The 18594-nt window shown below is 37.8% G+C and overlaps 1 protein-coding gene across 3 annotated transcripts in view; it reads right to left on the bottom strand.

Moving 5' to 3' along the window:
* Window positions 1-18594, bottom strand: part of LOC124157174 (E3 ubiquitin-protein ligase RNF123-like) — a 58357-nt gene that overhangs the window by 21603 nt on the left and 18160 nt on the right. The window contains exons 11-16 of one of the 3 annotated variants that reach the window (XM_046531699.1): window positions 18138-18416; window positions 14563-14818; window positions 12822-13076; window positions 9975-10373; window positions 4984-5146; window positions 4387-4580 (exon numbers count right to left, since the gene is read on the bottom strand). In XM_046531699.1, coding sequence (XP_046387655.1) covers window positions 4387-4580; window positions 4984-5146; window positions 9975-10373; window positions 12822-13076; window positions 14563-14818; window positions 18138-18416 — 1546 coding nt within the window. The remainder of the gene's footprint in view (window positions 1-4386; window positions 4581-4983; window positions 5147-9974; window positions 10374-12821; window positions 13077-14562; window positions 14819-18137; window positions 18417-18594) is intronic. The other 2 variants (XM_046531700.1, XM_046531701.1) reach the window with 2 other exon arrangements.

Below are 18594 nucleotides of genomic sequence, written 5' to 3'. Positions count from 1 at the left end.
TGTCATTAAAAGAATAACGAATCGCTTGAGGAAATTATCAGGGAAATCCCAGGTAAGAAAAATTAAGTAGTGATAGAGGACTGAATTGCATCAGTTGGGGGTGGGAGGGATGAAATGAAATTGGAGAATTTGGATTAGGAATACAAAACAACTGGGAGAGGGGGGAAGGAGGGAAAAGCAGCAGAATTTTGCAGGAGAAACAAGTTCACAAGTTGTTCATCGCAAGCACACAGTTCAATCATCACAAAGGGCAGAGGTGCACATGGAAGAGTCCAGGGGAAAAAATATTGTGGGATTATAGATTGGCTGCATAGGCATCTCATTCACAATCTCTGTACGACCCAGACTGTACACGTGAGGGTATAGTGTACAGAAAATCAGGGTGAGCAAGCATTGGCCAAGGAGTGCGGTAAGGCCATTGCCATTTCTTTTTAACATGTACACTGTGTGAGGAGATGGCAAGAGAAGTGTACGATGAATTGGAAGCTGGAGTAAAAGTGGCCGGGAATGACGTTTAAATCATTCAGGTTTGCAGATGATTAGGCATCAATTAGCCAGTCAGCGAGAGGGCACCAAGTTAAGTTAATTATTTTCTATTGGAACAATATTTGAAAGATACAGTAGGTACAAGTGACAAAATGTTCATCAATCTTAGGCTTAAACCACTTTTGACATACATACCATATTTATCTGAATATAGCCCCCCCTTTTTTCCAAAAATGCCCATGGTAAAAGTAAAGAGCGGACTATATTCCAAAGCATTTTTAAAATGTTTTCCCAAAACTGAAGCCTCAAAATTAGGGGGGGGACTACATTTGGAGGGGGGCTACAATCGGAGAAATTTGGTACTTACACATCCCTTTTACCCAAATTCTCCAAGACGTTTTTGCAATGCCTTTTCCATTTTCATAGAAATTTAGACCAGACAATTTTTGAACTAAGCATGATGCGTAAAATCCTGACATCTGTCTTTATTTAAAGTCTTTCACTTAAGTGAATGCAATCACACATTAAAAAACGTTAATTTTTAAAATGCATACACACTTCTAATGAATTGTTAATAACGCATGCAGATGAGGAAAACCGAAAACAAATTCTAAGGTTTAAGTCATGATAGAATGAAAATGGAATGTACGTCATTCCAAACTGAATATTAGATATATATATATCCCTAGCTAAACATTTGAGATATGTTCCTAAAAAGTGTCGCGTCAAGCAAATTTGAGTTAAGAGAGAGGTTTAATGGATGAGGTATACTTCAAAATTTGGGCAGCATTGGCTGACTTTTCTGGGACTATTTTGATGTTGCCCAGTGCTGCCTGAATCACACAATAAATTTTTCATAACTCAAATTATCACAGAAAACATTGTCCATTAATCATTTCCCAGCACTTAACCCTTTGACTGCGCAAATAAGCTGAAATAGGCTACTGAGGGTTCCTGGCAGCCACTGAGGGGCAATAAAAATAAAAAGAGGAGTAGAAGATGTCTGCATGACTTCTACTTGTCATAGGAATAACTTTGAATCACATAAGGGCACTGAGAGTAGAAGCATAGTTCAAATCATCAATAGACGATGGGAGCTGTCTTCTAAGGCGATGGGAGCAGGTTAAGGGTTAAAAATTATAATACTGAACTTTACTCTTCAAGCAATTTGTTGCAATTTTCATTGATTTTTCTTCTTCAGAGGTTTTATAGGCATGGAAAGTATCATATGCACATGTATTCAGTCAACTCTGCATTACTAAGCCTATTTTTAAGTACTGAATTAGAAAATTGTTATTCATGCATGCACTTCTATAAAGTTGATATGGCACTGTGATCCATCAATCCAAACCATTGCATATTAACTTTTTTAGAGTCAATTAATTCATGAAATATATTAAGTAAAAAGTTGTTCTATCTTTCTTTTATGCTTTTGTCTTGTTTAGAAAGAGTTGACATGAGAATTTTGACAATTTTTGTAGTTGAGGAAAAGAATGAAGATTGCTTGAACTTGATGAGAGAAATTTTTTAGATCCCGTCAAAGTTATAGTGAAAAAAGTGCTGAATAAACGCATGTTTAGTGGGACACCTGCTTATAGCACAGCTCAGATCTATATATGATATAATTGACATTATCACAGCCAGAAAATTAATGGAGTTTGATTTTGTACTACCCTCTTTCTCTACCAACACATTTATGACATGTAGACACCAATAATTTTTTACGTTACAGCACATGAGGGCAAACCTATTTCAAATTAAAATAGTACTTCATGTGAACCAATGTGTGATATTTGAAACTACTCTAAAGAAAAACCATCAATTTCCATGATAGTCAAGTTTGAATAAAAGTTTTACAGAATGACAGTCAGTTTTGAATTACAAGTTTAACAAAAATTCTAAATACATACGTTAATCCAAACAAAAGTTTCAACTTAGTTTGATAGTAATGAAATTAGAACTAAAGATGATGAAAGATCATAGGCTATACCATCATATAGCAGTTGTAAAGTTTTCCAAGGTTTTGCACATGTTAAAACAATTGAAGGTCAATATTTATAATGCAGACATAGTCATCAGTCAAAGCCATAACAAGTGGCAACAACAGAAACATTTACAAATAGACTAAACCATGCTGTTCATGTTGAATGAAAAGAGCTTAGATATAAATAATAATAATGTTCTATTTGTCCAGAGGTCAAGTGGTTACAAGGTTACCCGTATATGAAATATGATTTAATCATTTCCCATCAAACATTTCTGGTGTAGGTTTTGTGGAATTTCTACTGGGTTAAATATTAATATATCACCAACATTTCCACGGATGACTCAGCCATTATCTTCAAGGTGAGAAAATTGAATTAGTTTGAGTTAATTAAAGCCATTGAGATGTATCCATAAACAGCAACAAAAATCAAGTCACTCCTGATTGGTCATAGGAACCTCAAGAAATTTACATACAAAGGTATAGTTATATATTTTCTTTTCTTTGAAATAGAATTCTATGAGCTGCTAATTTATAACCTGTGCCTTGATGGTCCCGTATGATACTACACTCAGCAACAACAGACTTGTCAGGTTGTCCAAGTCTAAAATGCTTAAGGGTATACCGCATACTGGCAACTTTTACAAAGCAAGTATTTAGTTGTTTTGTGGAAGTTACAATGAAGCACACGACATTGACTGTGGCCTCGTACACGGACGACTTTCTAGTTGCCACAACTAAATAATTGCATCTGGACCTATTCCGAGGGTGAGTTAACTGTTGCAGGCAGGAATAGACCACGTGGGTTTTTCGCAACTAAATATTTGCTTTGAAAAAGTTGCCAGTGCACGGGGGCCCTAAGACTGGTGGCTATCTTTCTACCAGTCTCCCCCAAGTAGGAATCATTAGTGATACATATAAATATTTAACCCTAAGAACTTAATTGTTTCCACAATGATTCTTCCTTTCATTTGCACTTCAGCTTTCACTGCTATGTGGCATAATCATCTGTAACTACACCACTGGAGCATGTCAGGGAATGTATAGGGCGAGGAAAACAATGGGAAAGGTGATGAGTGGGAAAATTTTGATGGTGGGGAAACGGACAAAAAAGGAGTGACAGGTGAGACATGCTAGAGGAAGGAAGTAATCACTGCGATTCCTCAATTTCCCCAGATTGTTACTTGATCAGGCGAATGATAAACTTGACAAATACCAAGATGGCCATCAACTTATACATGTCACATTCTACAGTAAACAGAAATATATGATTTTTGCCAGGGAATATTCCCTTAAATCAGAACTAAATTTCACGTTACAAAAATAGGTAATAAAAATAATATTTGAGGAAAAAAAAACAAGACAGTTCTAGTTTTAAACTCAACCAGAATCTTCCCACTAATTACCTTCCCCATTGCTTTCCTTTCTCGTATATTCCCTGCCATGCTCCAGAGCAGTGCAGATGACTATGGTACAGAGTGGTGATTCATTTGTGCAGTTTAATACAAAAATAGTTGAGGATACTAAAAAGTTATTTTCATTCAACACGAATTAAGAGAATTTTCATCAATGAATCGTCCTATTTTAACTTTGCTATTGTATCACAAAATTTATTTTAACCAACCTGGTTTTCAAAAAAGCTGTTTGCTGAAAATGACATGCAGATACACATGTTGGTTGAAATACAATTTATGAACCAAGAACAGAGTAAGTATTAATTTAATCTCAAAATTTTGTTATCTCAAGTGATTCCTTGGAATAAAATATTTGATGATTATATTGAATAAAAGGGCTTAGAGGCATTTATTTAAAGGATGCCAAAACTGACGTACACACCGTTAGCCCACGCAAGAAAATTATCAAGAGATCAACTAAAAAAATAAACATTATTAATGTCATGAATGCATAATATTTACCTATGGCTGACCCTGAGAGTCCAGGTCCATCAGGAGAACTCAAACGTGGTCCTAGACGATTTCGGAGGTGTGGAGAACGGGCATGACGGAAAGCAAATCCATTTCCTTGCCAAATTCGAACAAGGATGAAATTGCTCTGGGCCCAGGCACAATTCTCATATGGCCTCAAAAGACTACGTACAAGTCCCTCTAAGCTATACAAATCATGAAAAATGCACAATTTCTTGGGTAAATCCAAACTGCAACAACTCTAAAATTTTAAAGTTTAATAAAAAAATTCTCAACTCTATAGCTAAAAATATGAACACACTTTACACGCTAGCAATTTAAGTACTACTGAACCCTTAAGAGGGCTCTCTATCTAAAAAGCACACCAGGAATTCAAAAATAGAACTGTGCAAACGAATGTATACTTGCACGTACATATATCTATGGTTAATACAAAAATTCAGAGCAAGATCACAAAATTCAAATACAAAAATTAGGTAATTCATGGCGGAAATATCAAAATTTGTAATGAATTACCACACACTTTACTAGGGACACTTCAACAACTTTAAACCATTAGTTAAAAATGAGGCATAAGGGGAATCAAACCTGACTTCCGGCACCCTTTCAAGGGCTCTGAGAGCAGGGGGAGCACAGACAAAGGCGGCCAAAGCCTGAACCAAAGTATCCTTGGAGCTGGCGTGAACTATTCGTGGGTCGTGAAAATGCTCACAGAGGAATAGCCCAACCCGGTATAGGAGCTCTTCATGATCTAATTGACATAAAAAAATGACATATATATAAATTAGAGTGCCGTTTACTCAACTGAAAAATGAATTCTTATGTGAGCAATAAGTACCTAATACAAAATTCAGGAAAGTTATTCACAGAGAGATAAGATAAAAAATTATTAAAGTTCTGGGACATGCTGTCCCTTGGCAGATTTAAATAGTAAGATAAAGGAAAGGTATCAACATTGATAACAACAGTTTCATTTGAATGAATACATACGCAAAATACTTATTTAAAAAATCTTATTACTAGTGATGGGTTGATTCGATTCCTCGGTGCTAAGCCAAAAATTGGAATCAAAAATGAGTATTTACCACGGGAAAAATCGATTCCGATTCCAGTCGTACTTAAAACCACAAATTTATATGCGACCGGGCTTCTGAGAGTCATTTGACTGTTTGGCACCACGTAACCATGAGAACAAAACACATTCGAATCAGCGTAATGACCGTTTCTTCCACGCCATTGTCCCATAGTAACGTTAAAGATACATAAGTTTGGTTTTGAAATATATCAAATATTTTAGTCACATAGTGATGATATGAGTGATGCTTTTTTTTTTTAATAGACTCTATCACAGAGTAACAATTTTTTATGTGGTTGTCTTGTTGCCTGGAATTAGGTGATATTTTTCTTGGAGCTTATGGCATCAGAATCGACGGAATCGGTATTAGCAGTCGGAATTGAGCCGGAATTGAGATCGGAATCGCTAAAACTTTGGAATCGACCCATCACTAGTTGGATTTAAGGTTTCCGCGGCGTTCTCCATATCGATGACTAAGTTCTAACAACACATATCTCAAAAATAGCAATTTTTCAGGAGAGCTAAAAAACGATTAATATTTTTCACTTGTATATTGAAATTAAAAACCAAGTGTTCATAAAATTGAAAAAGAAGCATTCATTTGCAAACAAAGAGTTGCTTTTTGAGCTGTATTTTGTTTTTTAATGTTATTAAACTTTGTTTAAGATTCCTTTCTCAAACCGGCTGAATTTGAGATAAGTGTTGTTAGAACTTAGCCATCAATATGAGTCACGGCTTTCTGGCACTCCTCCACATTGTTAACCATAAGTGACATTAGTTTCTCCAGCCACCTCACTGGCATCTCCAGGTTAGAAGTGGCCATCTTCTGACCAGAAGACGCCAGCAGGATGGCAGGGGAAACTGCCGTCACCTATGGACAACACAAGAGGAACGGCCGAAAGCCGTGACTCATACGACCCATCACATTTTCACACGACAGCATTTTCAAGTTTATAGAGATGACTAATGAATTCATTTGCTTACTTACATGAGGTTTGGAAATGCATGAAATTTTATAATTTACGATTTGAGTAGAATCCTGATTTAACCCATTAGTGCACAGCGTCTGACATATCGGACGTGCGTATTTTATTTTGTTATGGGCTCCAGTTGACTTGCGCCACATTTTAATACTGTATTAAGTTCAAATGGATGTCTGTCTTCACCCCCCCGCTAATATTTTAGTTGACTCATTGAATTTATCGACTCGAGAAGCATTTATGTGAGACATGGACACGGCCGATATATCGGACGTTATGCACTAATGGGATAAAGAGGGGCAAAATTTCAAGCATTATTTGAGGAAAAATAATAAATGAGGATCTACATTTTTTTGAGGTTTTATAATCTGTTATGATTGGAAATGCTTTTGATGAATAAAAAATTATGTCACTAAAAGGTGTCACGTGCCGCAAAATTTTTTTTATCCCTATCATCATCCTCACATTACGTGTAATCCTACTTAAAGAGGCCACAAAACACTCTTCAGAGAGCAGCAAAAAATAAAATGGGAAGTAAAACTAAAAAAGGGTTTGTATTCTCTTAAAAAAATTACTGACTTTTCCTGATTTTTTAAATTAAAATTTCAAAAACTTTACAGACTTTTCTTAGGCATATTTTTTTTAACCAAAACAAACAGCAGAGCCACTAGCTCTTGCCTAGTCATGCCTCTAGTCAGTCGGTCAATAGCAGACAAAAATGCTACTACATAGCAAAAAACATGGGCTCTGAATGCAGCGAGAAAATGATCTCCGAAGCAGCTTAACTTCTCAGATGAGGAAGCTCCATGACAAGTAATGGATCTCATTAATTAAGACAAAGGTTTTGGGCAAGAATTCTTTTATAGGGGGGACAGTTAAAAATACAGTAAAACTTTGATTTTACGCAGTTGGAGGGACCGAAATATGGGCACTGTGTAAAATCAAAGTGTGTAAAATCAAGAGTTGGTATTGAGGAGGAGTATAGTTTTCAGGATAACACTTGCTCATTATTGCTCGGAAAATGAAGCCTAATAATCATATTTACTCAAAAGCAACACCACAGATGATGTGTTACCTTAAGAGAAACAACGTTGCATTCCTGAACAGTGTTTCCCATGGTTGCACAAAATGGTTTGAAATGGCACTTTCTGGCACTAAGATTACTTCTGTTACCCAGGAGAAATTTCGGAATGGTGATACTAAATGGTCGCAGAGAAGCTAATTTTCGAAAATATTCTCATTAAAAGCAGTTCTCAGGATATCCGTTTAACCACCTGCAGACAAACAAAAATTGGAGATTGAAGAAATGAGATACCTGAGGTAGTCATCCAAATAAACCCCATTAACAGGGAGCAAAATTTTGCTAATACATCAAAAAGGCTTTACACCCTGTAGGCCTGGGTTCAAGTCCTAGCAGTAGCAGAGACTAATCAGAGTTGGTCCTATCCCTACTTGAGTCTAATGTGAAGGGCACTTCCAGTGCACCACTCTGTCCATCAGATGGGAAGTTAAGTCCTGGTCCCTTTTGAGCTTATCATTACAACCTGGCTAATGCCAACATAGGGTTCCTATCCCCCCAGCCCTTACTTCATGGCGCTAATGACCCCAGTTGTTGGTTACCTCCAAATAGCATACCATAGATAATACGGAGCACACAGGACCCGGGATATTCGGAAATTAAAATTTTTCCGGTGCTTAGATCACTTTTTTTAAATGAGCTATTTAAATGACCGCATAACTGCCGTCATGCCGCCCGTGATGAATAAAAAATGACTAATAGTCTGAAAAATTTTCCTTCTTTATAATTTATACGCATTAAAAAAGCATTTCCCCAAGAAATTTTAGCATTAGTAGATTGACTCTTCCGGGAATAGCTTCTCTGTCGGCATTCTTCCGCGAATTCAGCGCCGGGACCTTCGACTCACAAGCCGTGTGACTCAGCTTCACGTAATATTTTGCTTCCCCATATCTGATAACAACACCGGACACTTTTTGTATTTCGATTTAATGGTACTAAGCCATTCCTGAGTTTAAAGGGACTGCCTTATCACTCTCGTCTTGAATTTGACTTCAATGATTACATGACGATTGACGACGCGAGTTATTCTCCGAGGGCATTAACTCCCGTTCTGTTAAAACGCTTGCCACCTAGCGAAGTTAAGCTAATAGCTATTCAAGTTCCAACCATGTTAATTTAAACCCTCTGACAATGAGATACAAGTTGAGTCGGATCTGATAAGCGCGCAGCGCAAGCAATTTTCCCTCGCCTCCATTTGTCCCGCAGATGTGGGGTTAGCCTGGGAATGAGACAATGCATTCCTCTTTTACCAACGTGTTGAATCACCATCGACTTACGTCCATACTAGAAGTACGACTATCTTTTTTGGATCACCTTGGAAGCCAAAATTGTGGCACGGGAGTATTTTTAACGACTCATTTCGCCGTTATATTTCGCTGGGGCGACGGAAAACATAGCGTTGGCAAAATTCTAGAAAGCCTTGCGTTGGGGATAGATATTCCGTAGCTCATAATTCTGGATATAAACAGCGTCGATCAATAAGTCGAATAATAAACGAAGGGTGATAATGTTAATATCTCCAGCGATCATGTCTTGATCAAAAGTAGTTACGCATACCCGGCGATTGCCGTGTGTTTTAGGTTTCGATATCCTTCTACGGCGAATTTGAACTAAGAACGACATTCGCGTTCGTAATGGAGCGTGAAATATTACTGAGAGGGCTCACGGGGAAGCAACAATAGATTCGCGATGTTTTTAGTTTCACGCTCAACAGCGCGACGTCATTTCAACCGTTCCTGTATTCATTTTTGCAACTCATTGAGACGAAATAATAACCTAACTTCTTATTGCTCCTGTCAGATTTTCAAAACAAGCCGAAAGACAACTGCGTAAAATCAAGATTAGCGACCTCTTAGGGGCTGGGGTTATGCTGCGCAAAATCGAAAAACTGCGTAAAATCAAGAAAAGATGTAAAATCGAAGTTTCACCATTGCAATTCCCTATGCTTTCCGGCCGGACTTGAGTGCCGCTGCGTAAAAACGAGACTTAATGTAAAATCGAAGTGCGTAAAATCGAAGTTTTACTGTATTCCTGAATGCTACAATTTTTGTCTGACTTTTAGCGAACTTTAAAAAAATTCCCACTTGGAATGTTACAATGATTGGCTATCAACACGGATAATTCCATGCAATTGGAAATAATTGTCTTTGACCGGGATGCTTTTATGAAAACTCTGGTCTGAACATGTTATAAGGTCTAAATGTCAGGGCACTTGACAAAGGCTTCCCCAACCATCCAGTCTACCCACTAGACACTGCTTTTAAGGTCCTTAGTATTTCAGAGGTCCAAGATACCATGGACAAAAGTGAGCAGAACATCAGAGAACTTTAAGAACATTGAGACTTCAGTGTATGTCTTGGGAAAGAGTGATAGGGAGGACTGCAACGCACTGATCTTAGGATTGTAATACCACAAATGAATGAATGGAATACTGAACCATATATACCTTCAACATCTTCTATAGGAGCAGTAGGATGGAAGTATGAGCGTAATGCAGTACACAATCCCACCAATGCATCGAGGTAATAATCAGGAACAAAGGCAAACAACCGCTTCTTGTTTTCAACATCGGATGCTTCATCCACAGGACAAGTGGAAGAAGTTGGACGGGAATATCGGTGGGTGACACCATGAACTGGAGTGGATGCTTCTTGAAGGGTGCGCAAAACAGAACGCAACATCCAAGCAACTTGAAATTGCTTGCTCTTGGAGAAAATACAGGATTTGACCCATGCCAGGTCGCGAGCTTGAGATTTAAGCTTGCGTTCAAAAACCTCAACGGATCGTATTAATTCTTTTTCAACTTGCATTTCATCCATCATGTCCTTCTTATTAGTGCATTTCTCTGTAACAAAAAGAAACAGCTGATTAATGAAATGAAATGAAGGTAGATGAAACACAATAAAGAACTGGAAAAGTTGAATTGTTTCTCTGAAAAACAATAGTTGAAATAATTTTGCATAAAAATCTGAACTAGTACAATAAAAAAAAGAAGGAAGAGTAAATCACAAAATCAAATAAAATGTATTCAGGAAGGATATGAATACTTAGTCCAGAAAATAGAAAAGTTTTTTTTTTCAAAAAATCCATGACAACTAATCACACATGTTGTGCGGTAACAAAAAAATTTGATATGGATTTAAGAATAATATTTTTGGAAATAATTCACAGTTTGACAAAAAATAACATGCTCGATAATAAACAGTCTCATAAAATGTTATGACATGGACATTTCAATGAAGTACATAAAAATTAGGCTGGAATCAAACAACCATTTTTCCCATCACTTTCAGCAGCACCCATGATCATGTAAGCGATTACTAGACTAGTGGAAAAGCTAGTGAGAGGAAAAACTTATAGAAAATCAAAGCCATATGATAAATTTTGCACTTTACATACATACATTTGAAACCAATTGAGAAGTAAAAAGGTTTGTTTTCCATTAGATTCAGAATCAAGGTGGCCATTCTGCTGTACCCTGCGAAAACTATACTAATATAAATGAAAATGGGGATCACCTAAAGAAGGATACAGTAAGCTCTCGTTATTATGACATTCACGGGACCAAAAAACCGGAGGTTTGTAATAACAATCTTCATAAGAGCGTTTCTTTTAGGAATCATCGCAAAGAACGTACCTTGCCAATATTCCTTGTCCCTTCAATCTCCTGTACTCATAGTCACATAGCAAAATAGCTACTGAGTCATGTATATGATATAGGGGATTATAATATGAACAAATACAGTACATCCTCGATATACGAACAAGATCGTATGTTCCGAGACCTAGTTCGTAAGTTGATAAACCTATGCAAGGCATTGAAAAGTGTGGTATCGTGCAGAATGCAACACTGCGTCACAATTATTTAACTCATGATTGTGACAAACTATTCTTCCTGCACAGGCGACGCGGCTCTAGCCGAAATAAATTTGCTGTCCGCAGGAAGGAAGAACGGGTGAAACGCTTAACAGTTCCTGACTTCACAATGGATTAATTGATGCTTTGTTCAGATCAGGGACGTAGCTAGGAATTAAGGCTACTAATTGCCGGCCTCGGTGGCGGCCGGGTAAAGTCCATGCCTGCCAAACCGAAGGTCGCGGGTTCGACTCCCGCCTGGGTAAGTTACCCCTATCCAGGGCATGGATGTTTGTTACTGTTAAATGTTATCAACCCCGATGTAAAGGCCGAACAGTGCTGTTTTCGGTGGTGTGTGAAATAAATAAATAAATAAAATAAATTAAGGCTGGGGTGGGGGGGTTTAGGTGCAACTAATACTGGGGTGTGTTGGGTATGGAATACCTACCAGGTAGGTGCGAGATTAATAAATTGCTGAATTTCAAGATAAATGGTCCAAAATGGTGAGTTTTACGACTTTCTGAGGGATATTTTATTGAACCTTACACTATTCTATTAGTAATATCAATCAGTTAAGTAAAATGGATTAAACTTAAAAATTTCTCTGAGCTCTGGGTGGTTTTTTATCCCCTGAAACCCCCCCCCCCACCCTCGCTGCACCAGGTTCAGATTACACTCAAAGTATGAGTTCCTTTACGACACACTGCATCACATCGGCCAACTCCAAAGGTGCCAAATTTGAAATTTCATGCACCCCTTAATTCTTCGAAAATTTGTACCTCTAAAAAGTTTGTAAATTAAATTTTTGCAAGAAAAGGACTCACACCACGGCATTACATTGTGAGCAGTAATGAGTGGGTCACCCTGATTCCACAGAATTGAAGCTTATTACATGACACTGCGTGGATACCGAAGTGCATCCTAGTGATAAATGCCGGTCTTGGGCACAGTGCACGAAGAGAACTTGAATGCAGCGCAATGCTGATGACGTACCATAGCGTATATACGACTAAATGCCATTGCTTACCAGTGGAACTCGCAATAAAGTTCATTTTATAATCATTAGGACTGGCACTGAAATTCATAATTTGGTAATAGTGAAAATTTCATGATAACGTTTGTTTTACTATAGATTGGATTACCCTTTTTGCCAGGACCAATGATTTACTTTGTAAAAATGAGAACTTCATAAAAATGTTGCTTGTATTAATGAGAGTCTACTGTGTAAGTTTGAACGCCTCACTGGTGGCTGGGTAACATACCTACCAACCAACCCAAAGATTGAGGATTTGAATCCTGCCCGGAGGACGTATCCCCTACACATGGCATGGGTGTTTGTCCAACAAGTTAATTATAAGGAAGACCAAGTTAGCTTTAAACTTGCTTGTTAATAAAGACAACATAATTATTACTAAGCAGAAGAGAATTAAATACTTACTCATTCGTAAGCGGCAAGCCTCCAGGCGCGCATTGGCCATCTTAAGGGAAGAGGCATATTCCTGCATGATTTCATGGATGCTTGAGATCCTGCACAGTTGTTTGTGCGCTTCCAACTGGTAAAGCAGAACAGAGCTATTGAAGAGATCCACGAGTGACGTGACTTTATCAACAGGACCAACCCCAAGATTTTCCTCTTTTTCTTCCGAGTCATCCATATCCAGCAAACCAATTCTCATTCTTCTCCGACGTCCTACTGAAGAGAAAAACAGAATAAACTGTATGAGAAAAGTACCTGGAAATGGGTTTTACGAGATAAAAATTATAAAATAGATGGAAATATCCCATGAAACCAAACTTCAACAATGAAAACCAAAAATCATTTCAAATTATGATAAATGAATACTTTAATTGAAATTTCAGCACAGCTCACCCTAGTTATCTAAAGATGAAAATAGCTCTTTCAATTTGAATACCTTTATCTACGTCAGATTAAAATTATGATGAAGGGGAAAACATTTCTAAGTTCATATTTCATTAAAACCTATGGAGTGAATAGATAATAAGAGAGACTTTGAATGTTCTACACAATATTAAATAACCGACCCAGATCTCACCTACTCTGTAGACATTATCAAGGTGCAAATAATAGGTTGCAAGTTCTTAAATACACTTTAGGCAGTTGGGTGGTGGAGTAAAGGAGTGGATGGGGGTGGAGTGCTGAGAAAAATCAGGTTTTTTTTTACTGTGAAGGACAGGATGCATTGACAGAAGGGAGGACTACTCAAGAATGGGGAGTAATATGGAAATAAATATTGGTTTAACAGGTTTGAAATTGAGAAATTTTTGGGCATTCATCATCTCCATTTGCTCATTGAAGTCAAGTTCCGTTCCTTTCTGTATGGGGTGCTTAAAGGATGAAGTCACTCACATTGTTGTTTTCAATAAGATGTCTTGAGAAACTTGGCTTGCTATAAGTGAAATCTGGGTCGGTAAATATTGTGTGGAATATACTCTCTTTTTACACCTGTGGCGCAGTATCCGCCACAACACGCAGTAGAGAAAATCCGTAATGTTCCAGGAAGTTCCAGCATGGTGTTCGGCGTTCGCTGTCACTAGATAAACAAGCTGTCTCAGCCAACAATTAGTCAGTCTGTAATTTGAAGTGGCATTAAACGCTCCATTGCAAAAATCACACCAGTATGTTATTCAGCGTAGTAATCGTTACGAAAGTGTTATTCAGCGTAGTAATCGCTACACACCACTCACTAAGAATGCAGTTCCACAAAGTCATGGCAGAATCAATTTAGTTAATTTAAAACCAATAGAGTATTTCTTTTAATACGAAATATTTTCAGTGATTAGTATTCCACAGGAATTTATATCTGTTTGGCCCATTCCTGCAACATAGGGCTTTGAAAGGGAATGAAATTTGGCAAGTGCTTTCTTTGTGCTTAAAATTATTTTTGTGGTATCCACAGAAATAAGCATTAAACTTCAAAACAAAGCAATCAAATTAGCAGGCCGGGGGTCGTTGATGTCCCATCTTGGGCAACTAAAGGCTAAGGTGATTACATCACATAAATTGCAACAACACTACAAATCAAAAAGGATCAAGAATCATATGAAAATTTGAATAAAACATATACATAAATGCACATGGATATGGGAAGGAAAACTGAAAGAAGAAAATTTTACATCAACTTTGAGATAAAAGGTGCTAGCTAGCATGTATAACTCACTTGCATCAATGCCAGACATAGGTCTTATAGGAGTTAAAAATCCACGTAGCAATTCAGACAAGTTTGACTGCATATCGAGGGGATTATCCATAACATTTTCAGCACTAGGGACAGGGAGTGCACCCTCAGAAATGGCTCCCCTCTCAACTCCAAGGGCGCGAAGACGTCTTTGAAAGAGATTGACTAGAGACGACATTCGTGAGGAAGCCCCTGATGATGAAGAACCCAGTGATGTAGATGACTGTGATGATATCACCTGCAAAAATAAATAAGTGAATAGAATTCATATCTCCATAAAAATTACCAGCTATAATCTGCACCAAGTTCATCAGAGATAGTCTATGTAATTGATGTGAGCATTAGTTAGCAGAGAATTCTTGCTCCAGTTATCAAGTGCTCCAACTCGAGCTAATACATAATTACGTATAAAATTTATTTGCCTAGTCAAATAACAAAGTTTGCACACAGTATAAGGCACGTCAGGAATTCCTAAAGTAGTAAACTGTACAGAAAATGGGCAATACTGCCATAAAAAGCTAACATTTCACAGCACTATATATATTAATTCATCAGTGATCAATAAAAGATTGTTGACTTACAAAGAAATAAGCCATAAACTCATTTACATCCCTCAAAACTCATGGATTATAAAGAAGTATTTCAGATTAAATTTAAGTCTCACTCTATAAACGGACTCCACTTCCCTTCATTCAGAGTGGCCACTCCACCAATTTCTAACTGAAATCCTCTAACTTTCCATTCTTTCCAAACTACTTTCATAATTTTTCAGACTAAGTGATAACATGTATTTCACCTAGCATTAATCTTTACAGAGAATATGTAGGTGATTAAGAATACATAAAATTTAACTGCAAATCAAATTAAGATTAATCAAGATATGAAAATGAATTTTGACTGCTGTAAATTGTTGAATCCATCCTTGCTTGAATCTATCCTTGAATCCATCTATGCTAGGTACTGGTTGTTCAAATACCGGAGGTACATACATATGAGTACGAGGATGAAGAAAAATCACCAATAGACTTTACAGAAAATGCAATGCTTCCATTTTCAAAAACATTTTCCTGACATTACCTAACTTTCCAGAAGAGTGGCTACCCCATCATCAACAATGACCTTCTGAAAGGAATAAATAAATGACTGGGATAGGTGATTAATAGGGATGGGAATTGATACCTGTTCATATCACTCAATGCAAGATGGTACCGAAAGCATCAAGTATCACATTTATTCCACAAAAATGGTAATTTGATACCAACATAAACATATGATGAAAAAATTTGAAGTGACATAGGAGCAAAGAAAAAATTATCACCAAAAAATTTAAACAACGATTTCCCTACCTCGATCTTATATTTTCCCTCATTAAAAAAAAAAATAATTTTAACCAATTAGTTGGTGATTGAAATGGTACACAATATTCCACCGTGAAACATTTGTTATTGCAATGGTTTGATCGTTGGAATGAATGGTGTGAACCTTCAGCTCCTAGATTTAAATTCCCAGTGGTTCCCCTTCACTGCCAGATTTAATTATAAATTACACTTTAAATTAGCATGTCCATACAGACACAAAGTGGAGGTTTATCCCCTTGCCCATACCAGCACGCAAGACATTAAACCCTTTTGCTGTGGCTAACTCTCTGGCAAGCTACCGTATAAGCGTGTGTAAGAGGCGCACACGTGTAAGACGTGCACACGTGTAAGAGGCGCAACCCTATTTTGAGCATCGAAGCTATGAAGAAAAAAATTTTGCGGCATTTTTTTTAATACTATCGCGCGGTGTTGCAGACGTATATTCGATAACTGTCGAAATTCCAGGCGTACTGGAACTTCGACAGTTATTTTATTTTCTCTTTCAATATTAATTGAAAGAGGAAATATTTATAACTGCGACAGTAATAGCGGCATACGAGGGAGTAGAAAGAGTTCCGATCCTCTCTTCGCTTACGCCGTGGCTCTACGATGCTTGTCCTATTCACGAACAATTTTGTTTAAATGCTATCGCAGGAGTATTGCAATAGAATTGCAGCTGTGGAAAATTTTAAGGCAATACACGACAGGCACATAGCATCAACCTTCCCAAGAGCTTGGACAACAATCGGGGCAATCTCAGCGTCGTAGGATAATAACCACGTCGTAGATTTAATGGAGCCACATTCGGCCCTCCATCAGCCAATGTCTCTGCCGTTTTTTTTTCCCCTTTCCGAGACCCCACAGGAAAATAGGAAAACATCAAGTTACAGGGGAACAATGGAAACGTGTTTCATCCATACCCCGTCTCACCAACTGACCTTGATCGATCTCCCAGTTTATGGAGGCCAAATGCTAGGTGAATCATCTACTGAGCCCGAAGATATCTCGATAGCTTTCAATAATTGTATGACACGCACGAGGTTCAAAAAAAGAAAGAGATCTAACGCGACGCATATCTGACAGAATTTAAGTTTTTTAAGCTCTAATTGTTTGACGCAAAGATATATAGTTACAACAAGGCTACTAATATTCAAAATAGTCCAAACAGGACAATTTCGGAAGAAACAAGCGTAGCATAAGCGCATTCAAACAAGACGAGACGGACTGGAAACTTTAGGCAACGCAAACTGCGTATATCACATTGCTGCGCCTTCGCCCCTTCGCTTTGAAGGCAACGACGTCACATGCAAGATCGGACGTATTCTTCCCGTGCTCCTTCGATCATAGCCTCGTAGCTTGAAATACGGAGGGGAGGGAGCGCGCTCCTTCCCCTGGACCTCTCCTTCCGCACTCTTCACTTATAAGTATTTCTGATTTCTTCCATCCACCATTTAGTCCAACAATGAACACACTCGTTCAAATTCTTCGAAATTCGAAAGAAACTCCCCTGCCGACCGCTTGTTTTTGACCCAGGGTTTCAGATGACTGACTCACACTGAAAACCAAGGCCACTCAGTTCCCCTTAGACTTGCGATTGGTGAAGGGGAGGGGGGAAAGATAAGAAGTTTGTGTAAGAGGCGCACCATCATTTTCGGCTGCAATTTCTGGGAAAAAAGGTGCGCCTCTTGCACGCACGCATTCATCACATTGGGTGGAAAATAAAGGGCTTAGTAAGTGGGAAAATAAACTATTACTTCCTAGAAAAAGAGATACCTATCTAAAAAATTATGGGGAAAAGGAATGACTCACTAATGGTCTGGGGAAAAGACGATCTTTCCCAGAAGGAGTGAGGGCATGGAAAAGGGAAAGTTTGAGGGGGAACAAGAAGATACATTCACAGCAGCCTACCATGCACTCATATCAGGTACACCCACAGCAGCAAAAGGGTTAAAGGTTAAGTATACTGGTGTTCTGATTTCATCAGCAGACAAGAAAATTTTTATGGTATCAAAAGTGCTGAATATTGAAAAATTGTGGTATCGTGAAAATGCAGGATCGAGAAAATGGAGAATTGAGCATTGGAGTTTTGGTATCCACACATTCCTAGACCAAAATTAATACATTTTGTAATGTAGACTTTGAAATTTCACTTTTAATGTTGTACTCAATGAAAATATGTAATAATATGAAGGAACTCACATCTTGAGGAACATCAGCTCTAATGAGTTCTTCTCGAAATTGCTTCATCAAATGCGATGGCACACCACCCAACCGATCAGAGCCAAATAGGTCAATTGAGCCATCATAGAAGAACTTGCCAGGCACAAAAAACTTATCCAGAGACTTAGAAAACTCCGCTTCAGCTTCATAATTTTCTTGACAGACTTCTTCATCCCATAGTGATTGAAATACAGAGACTAGACGTTGGAAGAGACAAACTGATGTTGTCACAGGTGTCACCAGCATTGGAATCAACTGCTGCACAAAAGAAAACAAAAGACAAAGAAATCTATCAACAAGGTGAAGTTTCTTAGCACACAATGTATATAATACTTTTCAAAGAAATGATATCTGTTGATTCAGAAGGTGATCATTTTTAAAGTATGGACCAGGCACAGGAGTACAAAGCTTTCATTTCCAGTTCAATAAGCAAAAA

The sequence above is a fragment of the Ischnura elegans genome, chromosome 4, assembly GCF_921293095.1.
Source record: "Ischnura elegans chromosome 4, ioIscEleg1.1, whole genome shotgun sequence".
Taxonomy (NCBI): Eukaryota; Metazoa; Arthropoda; class Insecta; order Odonata; family Coenagrionidae; genus Ischnura; species Ischnura elegans.
Note: the sequence above shows the minus strand (reverse complement) of the source record. Positions and strands in the feature narration are given on the sequence as shown.